The following is a 15,270-nucleotide window of genomic DNA, read 5'->3' as shown; positions in this document are numbered from 1 at the left end:
ATACAGATTCCCCTAAAGAGACTCCTACAGATTCCCCTACAGAGTCCCATACAGAGTCCCATACAGAGACCCCTACAGATTCACATACAGAGTCCCATACAGATTCCCCTACAGAGTCCCATACAGAGACTCCTACAGAGTCCCATACAGACGCCCCTTCAGAGGCCCCTACAGAGTCCCATACAGAGACTCCTACAGAGAACCCCTACAGACGCCCCTACAGAGACGCCTACAGATTCCCCCACAGAGTCCCATACAGAGGCCCATACCGATTCCCCTACAGAGCCTCCTACAGATTCCCCTACAGAGTCCCATACAAAGACTCCTACAGAGACTCCTACAGAGACTCCTACAGATTGCCATACAGATTCCCTTACAGAGTCCCCTACAGAGGCCCATACAGATTTCCCTAGAGTCCCCTACAGATTGCCATACAGATTCCCCTACAGAGTCCCATACAGATTCCCCTACAGATTCCCATACAGAGTCCCCTATAGATGCCCCTCCACCCCCTCCACCCCCTCCTCCTCCTCCTCCTCCTCCTCCTCCATCTCTGCCTCTCCCTCCTCCTCCCCCTCCACCTCCAACAACAACCGCCATTCGCCACTAAGTGGCGGTGACGTCACCACGACGCTTGTGCCAGGCTAGGTGCACCTTAAGGCCACGTGAAGTGTCGAACGCCCGCTGGCAGGAGGTCACGGGGCAGACCCAGCAGGTGCCACGGGTCGACTGACTGAGATGACTGGCTGATGCACCACCTGTGCCCCCTACTGTGTTAACTTACTGCGTTTTAGCCACCCGGCACTCCGCTCGTTGTTGTGAGCGTCGCTCCTCCGCCCTCCGTTGTTGATGGAGGGCGACTACCTCCAATTGCCCAGTAGCAGCGTCCTTCACGAGCCTCCTCCACAGAGGCCGATCTTGACACCGCTGGTACCAGTCATCGTCAAGTCCACTCAGCTCCACGTCCTCCTGTACCACATCACTCCATCTCTTCTCTAGCCCGTGCTGCGCCCGTTTAGCCCCCTCGATCCGGCTGAACAAAAACTGTTTAGACATGCGGTGGTTGGGCATGCGGGCTACATGACCCAGCCAACGCAGCCTTGCCTGCCGGGGGAGATCACCGTAGGATTTGTGAGCTCCTCACACAATCCAGCCTGGTTAAACCCAGGATGGATCGTTGGCAGGCCAGCTTAAATGTTTCTAACCGGCGAAGATATTCCATTAGGGGGGTCCACGTTTCGCAAGCGTAGAAAAGGAAGGGGCATGACTATGGCTGAGAAGACCTGAAGCTTAGTGCGGAGCGACAGATCAGGTAGCTTCCACACAGCGTTACGCAACCGATGAAAAGATATTGCCGCTCGACTGATTCGGAGTGAGACCTCTGCTGTTCAACCGGAGCCGGTCATGAGCACACTGCCCAGGTATGGGAGACTCTCTACTCTCTCCACAACTGCCCCATCACCAATTTGGAGTTGTGGGGGTGGAGTGTCCGATGGTACAAAATACCCCGGCAGGTGCTTAGTTTTGGTGGGGCTGATGGTAAGGCCCCACCTCTTAGTGGCACGCTCCAGTCTCAGCAGCAGCGTCTCCAACTCCTCCTCTGACTGAGCAGCTATTACCAAATCATCACCATACATAACGTGGTTGAGCAATAGGGAGCCATCCCTTGACCGCACCCGGGCATCGATCAGTCTCCCATTATATCTGTACCAAATGGAAATTCCCCCGTTACAGCTATTTAAGGCTTCATGAACTACGTGGTCAAAATAGATGTTGAATAATGTGGGAGTCGGAGGACATCCCTGTCGCACCCCAAGGTGTACAGGGAATGGCTCTGGCTCCCGGCCACGTAGTTTTACCCAGGCCCGCTCACCATCATGAAGGTCCTTAATGATTGTGAGCAGAGGGTCAGGGACTCTGAAAGCACTAAGAACAACCCAGAGCCCAGGCCTACTGATGGTATCATAGGTCATAACCAGGTCAATAAAGCAGAGATGTAGGTCTTGTTGGAATTCCCTATACCTCTGCTGTAGCAGACGCACAGAAAATATGGCATCTGTGCAAGACCGCCCTTTCCTGAAACCGCATAGGGGCTCCACCCTCCCACAGCATTTTGCTTGGGAAATCATCTCTGCCCGGTGCCTTTCCTGGTCTCAGGCTCCCCTTCAGTACTTCCTCAACAGATGGCACCTCAGCCAGCCACTCACAGGTGGTGACTTCTTCATCCAATATTCGAGGCACCGCAGCCTCAGCAGGGTCATCCCCACTTTGCCCCCTAATGTTTTCTGGACCGTGTGCCACAATGTTTTCCACGCTGAGAGATATCCCTTCCCCAGGACCTCACAGAAATGCTCAGCAAATCTGCAAACCTGTTCCTGGGGGTCGCAGATTGGATCGCCGATCTTTTCCCTAATAATGGTAATAGGTGTGGTGCTGCAAGTTACTTTTTCGATGTAATTAAAGAGCGATTTGTGATAGCGGGCCACTGAGGCAGATTCCATCTCCTCGGCATTCCGAGACCACCACCCATCCTTGCGGTGCCTCACGGATCTCCGAATCTCCGAGCAAAGGCTTTGGTAAGCCTCCTCATTCTCTGACGTGGGATGCTGCAGACGATGAGAGTGGGCCTGTCGCTTATTCTCAACCAGCCTGAACACCTCCTCTGTCAGCCAAGGTCTCTGGGGAGGTCTGGACCGCGTACCCAAAGCAGCCATTGCAGCTGCATGAGCCACAGTCCTAAACCTCGCCCATTTACCCTCGACATCAGGAGGAATGGGGGACGATGCCAACCCCAGCCGCAAGCGATGATTAAATTCTTGCTTGCAACTTTTATCAGCTAACTAAGACCAGGCCACTTTAGGTTTGAATGGGATCCTGTGTCTACACCCACCCCCAAAGTGGAATAATGGCAGGCGCATCTTACAGATGACTAGTCGATGGTCAGTGGGCAGATCAGCTCCAGGGTAGGTCCTGGTGTCAAAGAAATGGGCTCGCATCCACTGGTCCGTCACTATGTAGTCCAGCAGATGTTCTTGCTTGGACCTGGCATGCATCCATGATGTTGTGTGGATGCGCCGATGCCGGAACAGCATTTTGGTAATTACAAGCCCATGTGCTGCACAAAAGTCTAGCAGCCTCCTACCATTGTTATTGAGCTGATCTGGCACCATGCCTTCCAATCACTCCAGACCAGGTGCCAGCATCATGACCAACTCGGGCATTGAAGTTACCCAACATGATGACTCTATCCCGAGGGGCCACTTTAGCCAGCACCTGTGACAGGAGGTCATAGAAGGCATCTGACTCATCGGCCTTGCCTGCATCCCTCCACGGATGTTCGTCTTCGGTGGGGGCATAAATAACCACCACCACCATTCCTCGCCTCCGGTTGATGGGAAGGTGAGCCCAAAGTAGCCTGGGGATTGCAGCTTCCCACACCTCACCGCCACGCTCCCACGCCCCCTTCATTCTTTTGTTCAAAAGAAGAGCCACACCCTGTTGTTTGGCAGTCTGCTGCCCCGAGTAGAGGGACTGTCCACCCCTCATGGCGTCAGGAGCCAGAGCCGGTCCCACCGGACCTCCTGAATGCCGCAGAGATCCAGGCGGTACCGCTCCAGCTCCCGACAGAGGAGTTGGGCAGCCTCTCCTCCGCAGCGAACGTTCGAACATTCCGCGTGGCCACACGAAGTGGCTTTTCGTTGTTTCTGGAGGAGCCTTCGAGGGTAGAGATTCAGTCTCCTGAGCTCCGCCAATTGGGGTTTTGGCCAGGAGACGTCATGGACGCCTGTACCCTCCCTCCCCCACCGGAGCCTTCCGGCACGAGCTCATTTGTTCCGTATTTCTCACGTGGCTTAGCGGTAAGCAATCGACGGCAGAGGGGTTACCAGCCGCCGACACCCCTCCAGAGCCCCCGTTTGGCCTTGCTGTGGTGGTCACAGAATTGGCCCTCCCCCCCCACAGCGCTGTCCACGATACAGTTCCACACTCCACCGCTCGGCCTGTCGCTGCGTGGCACGGCATCGGGGGAACCCCATTCAAGGCTGAGTCGACCTAAACGCGCGCGCGTACCACTGCGAGTCCCCTGCGGAACCTGGCCGGATTCCACCGGCGAGGATCTCCGCTTTCATTTTTCGATTTGAAGTTTTCGCGACTGCAAGGATTCATCTTCTTTGGTTCTTTCGGTAAAGTCACCGCCACCGCGTAGAATGAGAATGAAATAATAAAATTGACGAAATAAAATGACGCGATAAAATTCTCACGACGTTTCGGCCGCAAACAACACAAGCGGCCTTCATCAAGTGAAGGGACGAGACTGTCTGGTTAGGACGGCGCCTCACCTGATGAAGGCCGCTTGTAGTTGTGGCCGAAACGTCGTGAGAATTTTATCGTGTTATTTTATTTTATCAATTTTATTATTTTATTCTCATTCTAACGTGGTGGTGACTTTACCGAAAGAACCAAAGAAGCATATTAATGTTATTGTTTTATATTTTTATTATTTTATTGTTTCCCTTCTACGTGGCGGTGACTTTACCGAAAGAACCAAGAATAATAATTTTATTGTTTTACAATAATTTTACTGTTTTATATTTTTATTATTTTATTGTTTCCCTTCTAACGTGGTGGTGACTTTACCCAAAGAACCAAGAATAATAATGTTATTGTTTTATATTTTTATTATTTTATTGTTTCCCTTCTACGTGGTGGCGACTTTATCGATAGAACCAAGAATAATAATTTTATTGTTTTATATTTTTATTATTTTATTGTTTCCCTTCTACGTGGTGACTTTACCGAAAGAACCAAGAATAATAATTTTATTGTTTTATATTTTTATTATTTTATTGTTTCCCTTCTACGTGGTGACTTTACCGAAAGAACCAAGAATATTAATTCTATTATTTTATATTTTTATTATTTTATTGTTTCCCTTCTAACGTGGTGGTGACTTTACCAAAAGAACCAAGAATAATAATTTTATTGTTTTAACAATAATTTTATTGTTTTATATTTTTATTATTTTATTGTTTCTCTTCTACATGGTGACTTTACCGAAAGAACCAAGAATAATAATTTTATTGTTTTATATTTTTATTATTTTATTGTTTCCCTTTTACGTGGTGGTGACTTTACCAAAAGAACCAAGAATAATAATTTTATTGTTTTAACAATAATTTTATTGTTTTATATTTTTATTATTTTATTGTTTCCCTTCTACGTGGTGACTTTACCGAAAGAACCAAGAATAATAATTTTATTGTTTTATATTTTTATTATTTTATTGTTTCCGTTCTACGTGGTGGTGACTTTACCGAAAGAACCAAGAATATTAATTCTATTATTTTATATTTTTATTATTTTATTGTTTCCCTTCTAACGTGGTGGTGACTTTTCCCAAAGAACCAAGAAGAATAATTCTATTATTTTATATATTTATTATTTTATTGTTTCCCTTCTAACGTGGTGGTGACTTTACCCAAAGAACCAAGAATAATAATTCTATTGTTTTATATTTTTATTATTTTATTGTTTCCCTTCTAACGTGGTGGTGACTTTTCCCAAAGAACCAAGAATAATAATTTTATTGTTTTACAATAATTCTATTAATTTATATTTTTATTATTTTATTGTTTCCCTTCTAACGTGGTGGTGACTTTACCCAAAGAACCGGCGAGGTACTCCCCCCGTTCACTACAGCGTCCCCCTCCCCGCCGCCGCCGCCAGGTGCGGCCGTTGCCACGACAACGCCCCCTGCCACCGCGTCAACGGCTCGTGCCCCGGCGGCTGCGCGCGCGGTTACCATGGAGACGGTTGCCGGGCGCGGTGCCCGGCCGGTCACCATGGAGACGGTTGCCGGGAGCGGTGCCCCGTGAGCTGCGCTGGTGGTGGTGGCGGAGGAGGTGGAGGCGGTGGGGGGGGAGGTGGTGGGGGGGGAGGTGGTGGTGGGGGGGGAGGTGGTGGTGGGGGGGGAGGTGGTGGGGGGGGAGGTGGTGGGGGGGGAGGAGGGGGTGGGGGGAGCTGTCACCCAGAGACGGGGGAGTGTGAGGTGGGGTGCCTGGCCGGGTGGAGAGGAACTCGGTGAGAAGCACGGGGGGAGGGGGAGGGGAGACACGGGGGAGACACGGGGGGAGGGGAGACACGGGGGGAGGGGAGACACGAGGGAGACACGAGGGAGACACGGGGGGAGGGGGAGACACGGGGGGAGGGGAGACACGGGGGAGACACGGGGGAGACACGGGGGGAGGGGAGACACGGGGGGAGGGGAGACACGGGGGGAGGGGAGACACGAGGGAGACACGGGGGGAGGGGAGACACGGGGGAGGGGAGACACGGGGGGAGGGGAGACACGGGGGAGGGGAGACACGGGGGGAGGGGGGGGGAGACACGGGGGAGACACGGGGGGAGGGGAGACACGGGGGGAGGGGAGACACGAGGGAGACACCGGGGAGGGGAGACACGGGAGGAGGGGAGACACGGGGGAGACACCGGGGAGGGGAGACACGGGGGGAGGGGGGGGAGACACGGGGGAGACACGGGAGGAAGGGAGACACGGGGGGACACGGGGGAGACACGGGGGAGGGGAGACACGTGGGAGACACGGGGGAGGGGAGACACGTGGGAGACACGGGGGAGGGGAGACACGGGGGAGACACGGGGGAGGGGAGACACGTGGGAGACACGGGGGAGGGGAGACACGTGGGAGACACGGGGGAGGGGAGACACGGGGGAGACACTGCGGGAGGGGAGACACGGGGGAGACACGGGGGAGGTGAGACACGGGGAGACACGAGGGAGACACGAGGGAGACACGGGAGGAGGGGAGACATGGAGGGAGACACGTGGGAGACACGGAGGGAGACACGGGGGAGACACAGGGAGACACGGGGGAGACACGGGGGGAGACACGGGGGGAGGGAAGACACGGGGGAGACACGGGGGAGACACGGGGGGAGACACGGGGGAGACACAGGGAGACACGGGGGAGACACGGGGGGAGACACGGGGGAGACACAGGGAGACACGGGGGAGACACGGGGGGAGACACGGGGGGAGGGGAGACACGGGGGAGACACGGGGGAGACACGGGGGGAGACACAGGGAGACACGTGGAGACACGTGGTAGTCACGTGGGAGAAGACACGTGGGAGACACGGGGGAGACACAGGGAGACACGCATGAGAAGACACGAGGGAGACACGAGGGAGACACGTGGTAGTCACGTGGGAGAAGACACGTGGTAGTCACGTGGGAGAAGACACAGGGAGACACGAGGGAGACACGTGGTAGTCACGTGGGAGAAGACACGAGGGAGACACGTGGTAGTCACGTGGTAGTCACGTGGGAGAAGACACGTGGTAGTCACGTGGGAGAAGACACGTGGTAGTCACATGGGAGAAGACACTGTCTCTGTCCCCAGCTGTGACGCGCCCTGTGGGAACGGTTCCTATGGAGACGCTTGCGCCCAGCCCTGCCCGCCGTGTTGCCATGGCGACTGTCACCACGTGACCGGCCAGTGCGTGTGCCAGCCCGGTTACCATGGAAACAGGTACCCCATAGCAACCTGCAACTATGGCCATGTGTGTGAGTGAGTCTATGGGTCTCTGTGTGAGTGAGTCTGTGGGTCTCTGTGTGAGTGAGTCTATGGGTGTCTGTGTGAGTGAGTCTGTGGGTGTCTGTGTGAGTGAGTCTGTGGGTCTCTGTGTGAGTGAGTCTATGGGTCTCTGTGTGAGTGAGTCTGTGGGTCTCTGTGTGAGTGAGTCTATGGGTCTCTGTGTGAGTGAGTCTGTGGGTCTCTGTGTGAGTCAGTCTATGGGTCTCTGTGTGTGAGTGAGTCTATGGGTTTCTGTGTGAGTGAGTCTATGGCTCTCTGTGTGTGAGTGAGTATGTGGGTCTCTGTGTGAGTGAGTCTATGGGTCTCTGTGTGAGTGAGTCTGTGGGTCTCTGTGTGAGTGAGTCTATGGGTCTCTGTGTGAGTGAGTCTGTGGGTCTCTGTGTGAGTGAGTCTATGGGTCTCTGTGTGAGTGAGTCTATGGGCCTCTGTGTGTGGTGAGTCTATGGGTCTCTGTGTGAGTGAGTCTGTGGGTCTCTGTGTGAGTGAGTCTGTGGGTATCTGTGTGAGTGAGTCTATGTCTCTCTGTGTGAGTGAGTCAGTGACTCTCTGTGTGAGTCTATGGGTCTCTGTGTGAGTGAGTCTATGGATCTCTGTGTGAGTGAGCCTATGGGTCTCTGTGTGAGTGAGTCTATGGGTCTCTGTGTGAGTGAGTCTGTGGGTCTCTGTGTGAGTGAGTCTATGGGTCTCTGTGTGTGAGTGAGTCTATGGGTCTCTGTGTGAGTGAGTCTATGGCTCTCTGTGTGTGAGTGAGTCTATGGGTCTCTGTGTGAGTGAGTCTATGGGTCTCTGTGTGAGTGAGTCTATGGGTCTCTGTGTGAGTGAGTCTATGGGTCTCTGTGTGAGTGAGTCTATGGGTCTTTGTGTGAGTGAGCCTATGGGTCTCTGTGTGAGTGAGTCTATGGGTCTCTGTGTGAGTGAGTCTGTGGGTCTCTGTGTGAGTGAGTCTATGAGTCTCTGTGTGAGTGAATCTATGGGTCTCTGTGTGAGTGAGTCTATGGCTCTCTGTGTGAGTGAGTTTAAGGGTCTCTGTGTGAGTGAGTCTATGGGTCTCTGTGTGAGTGAGTCTATGGGTCTTCGTGAGTGAGTCTATGGATCTCTGTGTGAGTGAGTCTGTGGGTCTTTGTGTGAGTGAGTCTATGGGTCTCTGTGTGTGAGTGAGTCTGTAGGTCTCTGTGTGAGTGAGTCTATGGGTCTCTGTGTGAGTGAGTCTATGGCTCTCTGTGTGTGAGTGAGTCTATGGGTCTCTGTGTGAGTGAGTCTATGGGTCTCTGTGTGAGTGAGTCTATGGCTCTCTGTGTGTGAGTGAGTCTATGGGTCTCTGTGTGAGTGAGTCTATGGGTCTCTGTGTGAGTGAGTCTATGGGTCTCTGTGTGAGTGAGTCTATGGGTCTCTGTGTGAGTGAGTCTATGGGTCCCTGTGTGAGTGAGTCTATGGGTTTCTGTGTAAGTGAGTCTATGGGTCTTTGTGTGAGTGAGTCTATGGGTCTCTGTGTGAGTGAGTCTATGGGTCTCTGTGTGAGTGAGTCTATGGGTCTCTGTGTGAGTGAGTCTATGGGTCTCTGTGTGAGTGAGTCTATGGGTCCCTGTGTGAGTGAGTCTATGGGTTTCTGTGTAAGTGAGTCTATGGGTCTTTGTGTGAGTGAGTCTATGGGTCTCTGTGTGAGTTAGTCTATGAGTCTCTGTGTGAGTGAATCTATGGGTCTCTGTGTGAGTGAGTCTATGGCTCTCTGTGTGAGTGAGTTTAAGGGTCTCTGTGTGAGTGAGTCTATGGGTCTCTGTGTGAGTGAGTCTATGGGTCTTCGTGAGTGAGTCTATGGGTCTCTGTGTGAGTGAGTCTATGGGTCTCTGTGTGAGTGAGTCTATGGATCTCTGTGTGAGTGAGTCTGTGGGTCTCTGTGTGAGTGAGTCTATGGGTCTCTGTGTGTGAGTGAGTCTGTAGGTCTCTGTGTGAGTGAGTCTATGGGTCTCTGTGTGAGTGAGTCTATGGGTCTCTGTGTGAGTGAGTCTATGTCTCTGTGTGAGTGAGTCTGTGGGTCTCTGTGTGAGTGAGTCTATGGCCCTCTGTGTGAGTGAGTCTATGGGTCTCTGTGTGAGTGAGTCTATGGGTCTCTGTGTGGTGAGTCTGTGGGTGTCTGTGTGGTGAGTCTATGGGTCTCTGTGTGAGTGAGTCTATGGGTCTCTGTGTGAGTGAGTCTATGGGTCTCTGTGTGAGTGAGGCAATGGGTATCTGTGTGAGTCTTTGAGTCTATGGGTCTCTTTGTGAGTGAGTCTATGGGTCTCTGTGTGAGTCTTTGAGTCTATGGGTCTCTGTGTGAGTGAGTCTATGGGTCTCTGTGTGAGTGAATTTATGGGTCTCTGTGTGAGTGAGTCTATGGGTCTCTGTGTGAGTGAGTCTGTGGGTCTCTGTGTGAGTGAGTCTATGGGTTACTCTCTGTGTCATGAGTCTATGGGTCTCTCTGTGTGATGAGTCTATGAGTGTCTCTGTGTGAGTCTATGGGTGTCTCTGTGTGATGAGTCTATGGGTGTCTCTGTATGATGAGTCTATAAGTGTCTCTGTGTGAGTCTATGGGTGTCTCTGTGTGATGAGTCTATGGGTGTCTCTGTGTGATGAGTCTATGGGTGTCTCTGTGTGATGAGACTATGGGTGTCTCTGTGTGATGAGTCTATGGGTTTCTCTGTGATGAGTCTATGGGTGTCTCTGTGTGATGAGTCTATGGGTTTCTCTCTCTGTGTGATGAATCTATGGGTGTCTCTGTGTGATGAGTCTATGGGTTTCTCTGTGATGAGACTATGGGTGTCTCTGTGTGATGAGTCTATGGGTTTCTCTCTCTGTGTGATGAATCTATGGGTGTCTCTGTGTGATGAGTCTACGGGTGTCTCTGTGTGATGAGTCTATAGGTGTCTCTGTGTGATGAGTCTATGAGTGTCTCTGTGTGATGAGTCTACGGGTGTCTCTGTGTGATGAGTCTATGGGTGTCTCTGTGTGATGAGTCTATGGGTGTCTCCGTGATGAGTCTATGAGTGTCTCTGTGTGATGAGTCTATGGGTGTCTCCGTGATGAGTCTATGGGTGTCTCTGTGTGATGAGTCTACGGGTGTCTCTGTGTGATGAGTCTATGGGTGTCTCTGTGTGATGAGTCTATGGGTGTCTCTGTGTGATGAGTCTACGGGTGTCTCTGTGTGATGAGTCTATGGGTGTCTCTGTGTGATGAGTCTATGAGTGTCTCTGTGTGATGAGTCTATGGGTGTCTCCGTGATGAGTCTATGGGTGTCTCTGTGTGATGAGTCTACGGGTGTCTCTGTGTGATGAGTCTATAGGTGTCTCTGTGTGATGAGTCTGAGTGTCTCTCTGTGATGAGCCTATGGGTGTATCTGTGTGATGAGTCTATGGGTGTCTCCGTGATGAGTCTATGGGTGTCTCTGTGTGATGAGTCTATGGGTGTCTCTGTGTGATGAGTCTATGGGTGTCTCTGTGTGATGAGTCTATGGGTGTCTCTGTGTGATGAGTCTATGGGTGTCTCTGTGTGATGAGTCTATGGGTGTCTCTGTGTGATGAGTCTATGGTTGTCTCTGTGATGAGTCTACGGGTGTCTCTGTGTGATGAGTCTATGGGTGTCTCTGTGTGATGAGTCTATGGGTGTCTCTGTGTGATGAGTCTACGGGTGTCTCTGTGTGATGAGACTATGGGTGTCTCTGTGTGATGAGTCTATGGGTTTCTCTGTGATGAGTCTATGGGTGTCTCTGTGTGATGAGTCTACGGGTGTCTCTGTGTGATGAGTCTATAGGTGTCTCTGTGTGATGAGTCTATGAGTGTCTCTGTGTGATGAGTCTACGGGTGTCTCTGTGTGATGAGTCTATGGGTGTCTCTGTGTGATGAGTCTATGGGTGTCTCCGTGATGAGTCTATGAGTGTCTCTGTGTGATGAGTCTATGGGTGTCTCCGTGATGAGTCTATGGGTGTCTCTGTGTGATGAGTCTACGGGTGTCTCTGTGTGATGAGTCTATGGGTGTCTCTGTGTGATGAGTCTATGGGTGTCTCTGTGTGATGAGTCTACGGGTGTCTCTGTGTGATGAGTCTATGGGTGTCTCTGTGTGATGAGTCTATGAGTGTCTCTGTGTGATGAGTCTATGGGTGTCTCCGTGATGAGTCTATGGGTGTCTCTGTGTGATGAGTCTACGGGTGTCTCTGTGTGATGAGTCTATAGGTGTCTCTGTGTGATGAGTCTGAGTGTCTCTCTGTGATGAGCCTATGGGTGTATCTGTGTGATGAGTCTATGGGTGTCTCCGTGATGAGTCTATGGGTGTCTCTGTGTGATGAGTCTATGGGTGTCTCTGTGTGATGAGTCTATGGGTGTCTCTGTGTGATGAGTCTATGGGTGTCTCTGTGTGATGAGTCTATGGGTGTCTCTGTGTGATGAGTCTATGGGTGTCTCTGTGTGATGAGTCTATGGTTGTCTCTGTGATGAGTCTACGGGTGTCTCTGTGTGATGAGTCTATGGGTGTCTCTGTGTGATGAGTCTATGGGTGTCTCTGTGTGATGAGTCTACGGGTGTCTCTGTGTGATGAGTCTATGGGTGTCTCTGTGTGATGAGTCTATGGGTGTCTCTGTGTGAGTGAGTCTATGGGTCTCTGTGTGAGTTAGTCTATGTGTGTCTCTGTGTGATGAGTCTATGGGTGTCTCTGTGTGATGAGTCTATTTGGTCTCTGTGTGATGAGTCTATGAGTCTATGGGTGTCTCTGTGTGATGAGTCTATGGGTGTCTCTGTGTGATGAGTCTACGGGTGTCTCTGTGTGATGAGTCTATGGGTGTCTCTGTGTGATGAGTCTATGGGTGTCTCTGTGTGATGAGTCTACGGGTGTCTCTGTGTGATGAGTCTATGGGTGTCTCTGTGTGATGAGTCTATGGGTGTCTCTGTGTGAGTGAGTCTATGGGTCTCTGTGTGAGTTAGTCTATGTGTGTCTCTGTGTGATGAGTCTATGGGTGTCTCTGTGTGATGAGTCTATTTGGTCTCTGTGTGATGAGTCTATGAGTCTATGGGTGTCTCTGTGTGATGAGTCTATGGGTGTCTCTGTGTGATGAGTCTACGGGTGTCTCTGTGTGATGAGTCTACGGGTGTCTCTGTGTGATGAGTCTATGGGGGTCTCTGTGTGATGAGTCTACGGGTGTCTCTGTGTGATGAGTCTATGGGTGTCTCTGTGTGATGAGTCTATGGGTGTCTCTGTGTGATGAGTCTATGGGTCTCTGTGTGAGTGAGTCTATGGGTCTCTGTGTGAGTGAGTCTATGGGTCTCTGTGTGAGTGAGTCTATGGGTCTCTAGGTGAGTGAGTCTATGGGTCTCTGTGTGAGTGAGTCTATGGGTGTCTGTGTGAGTGAGTCTATGGGTCTCTGTGTGAGTGAGTCTATGGGTCTCTGTGTGAGTGAGTCTGTGGGTCTCTGTGTGATGAGTCTATGATTCTCTCTCTGTGATGAGTCTATGAGTGTCTCTGTGTGATGATTCTATGGGTGTCTCTGTGTGATGAGTCTATGGGTGTCTCTGTGTGATGATTCTATGGGTGTCTCTGTGTGATGAGTCTATGGGTGTCTCTGTGTGATGATTCTATGAGTGTCTCTGTGTGATGAGTCTATGGGTGTCTCTGTGTGATGAGTCTATGGGTGTCTCCGTGATGAGTCTATGGGTGTCTCTGTGTGATGAGTCTATGGGTGTCTCTGTGTGATGAGTCTATAGGTGTCTCTGTGTGATGAGTCTATGAGTGTCTCTGTGTGATGAGTCTACGGGTGTCTCTGTGTGATGAGTCTATGGGTGTCTCTGTGTGATGAGTCTATGGGTGTCTCCGTGATGAGTCTATGAGTGTCTCTGTGTGATGAGTCTATGGGTGTCTCCGTGATGAGTCTATGGGTGTCTCTGTGTGATGAGTCTACGGGTGTCTCTGTGTGATGAGTCTATGGGTGTCTCTGTGTGATGAGTCTATGGGTGTCTCTGTGTGATGAGTCTACGGGTGTCTCTGTGTGATGAGTCTATGGGTGTCTCTGTGTGATGAGTCTATGAGTGTCTCTGTGTGATGAGTCTATGGGTGTCTCCGTGATGAGTCTATGGGTGTCTCTGTGTGATGAGTCTACGGGTGTCTCTGTGTGATGAGTCTATAGGTGTCTCTGTGTGATGAGTCTGAGTGTCTCTCTGTGATGAGCCTATGGGTGTATCTGTGTGATGAGTCTATGGGTGTCTCCGTGATGAGTCTATGGGTGTCTCTGTGTGATGAGTCTATGGGTGTCTCTGTGTGATGAGTCTATGGGTGTCTCTGTGTGATGAGTCTATGGGTGTCTCTGTGTGATGAGTCTATGGGTGTCTCTGTGTGATGAGTCTATGGGTGTCTCTGTGTGATGAGTCTATGGTTGTCTCTGTGATGAGTCTACGGGTGTCTCTGTGTGATGAGTCTATGGGTGTCTCTGTGTGATGAGTCTATGGGTGTCTCTGTGTGATGAGTCTACGGGTGTCTCTGTGTGATGAGTCTATGGGTGTCTCTGTGTGATGAGTCTATGGGTGTCTCTGTGTGAGTGAGTCTATGGGTCTCTGTGTGAGTTAGTCTATGTGTGTCTCTGTGTGATGAGTCTATGGGTGTCTCTGTGTGATGAGTCTATTTGGTCTCTGTGTGATGAGTCTATGAGTCTATGGGTGTCTCTGTGTGATGAGTCTATGGGTGTCTCTGTGTGATGAGTCTACGGGTGTCTCTGTGTGATGAGTCTATGGGTGTCTCTGTGTGATGAGTCTATGGGTGTCTCTGTGTGATGAGTCTACGGGTGTCTCTGTGTGATGAGTCTATGGGTGTCTCTGTGTGATGAGTCTATGGGTGTCTCTGTGTGAGTGAGTCTATGGGTCTCTGTGTGAGTTAGTCTATGTGTGTCTCTGTGTGATGAGTCTATGGGTGTCTCTGTGTGATGAGTCTATTTGGTCTCTGTGTGATGAGTCTATGAGTCTATGGGTGTCTCTGTGTGATGAGTCTATGGGTGTCTCTGTGTGATGAGTCTACGGGTGTCTCTGTGTGATGAGTCTACGGGTGTCTCTGTGTGATGAGTCTATGGGGGTCTCTGTGTGATGAGTCTACGGGTGTCTCTGTGTGATGAGTCTATGGGTGTCTCTGTGTGATGAGTCTATGGGTGTCTCTGTGTGATGAGTCTATGGGTCTCTGTGTGAGTGAGTCTATGGGTCTCTGTGTGAGTGAGTCTATGGGTCTCTGTGTGAGTGAGTCTATGGGTCTCTAGGTGAGTGAGTCTATGGGTCTCTGTGTGAGTGAGTCTATGGGTGTCTGTGTGAGTGAGTCTATGGGTCTCTGTGTGAGTGAGTCTATGGGTCTCTGTGTGAGTGAGTCTGTGGGTCTCTGTGTGATGAGTCTTTAATTCTCTCTCTGTGATGAGTCTATGAGTGTCTCTGTGTGATGATTCTATGGGTGTCTCTGTGTGATGAGTCTATGGGTGTCTCTGTGTGATGATTCTATGGGTGTCTCTGTGTGATGAGTCTATGGGTGTCTCTGTGTGATGATTCTATGAGTGTCTCTGTGTGATGAGTCTATAGGTGTCTCTGTGTGATGAGTCTATGAGTGTCTCTGTGTGATGAGTCTACGGGTGTCTCTGTGTGATGAGTCTATGGGTGTCTCTGTGTGATGAG

General features: G+C 51.0%; 1 protein-coding gene across 1 annotated transcript in view; it reads left to right on the top strand.

The window, feature by feature from the left end:
* Positions 1-15,270, top strand: part of LOC142922838 (uncharacterized) — a gene marked incomplete at its 3' end in the record, with an annotated part of 65,473 nt that overhangs the window by 15,309 nt on the left and 34,894 nt on the right. The window contains exons 4-6 of the mRNA XM_076063774.1: positions 5,725-5,891; positions 6,006-6,078; positions 7,418-7,546. Coding sequence (XP_075919889.1) covers positions 5,725-5,891; positions 6,006-6,078; positions 7,418-7,546 — 369 coding nt within the window. The remainder of the gene's footprint in view (positions 1-5,724; positions 5,892-6,005; positions 6,079-7,417; positions 7,547-15,270) is intronic.

The sequence above is a fragment of the Petromyzon marinus genome, unplaced genomic scaffold, assembly GCF_048934315.1.
Source record: "Petromyzon marinus isolate PM22_M1 ecotype Great Lakes invasive population unplaced genomic scaffold, UKy_Petmar_22M1.pri1.0 PM_Scaffold_185, whole genome shotgun sequence".
Taxonomy (NCBI): Eukaryota; Metazoa; Chordata; class Hyperoartia; order Petromyzontiformes; family Petromyzontidae; genus Petromyzon; species Petromyzon marinus.
This window is presented reverse-complemented; position numbering and strand designations above follow the sequence as displayed.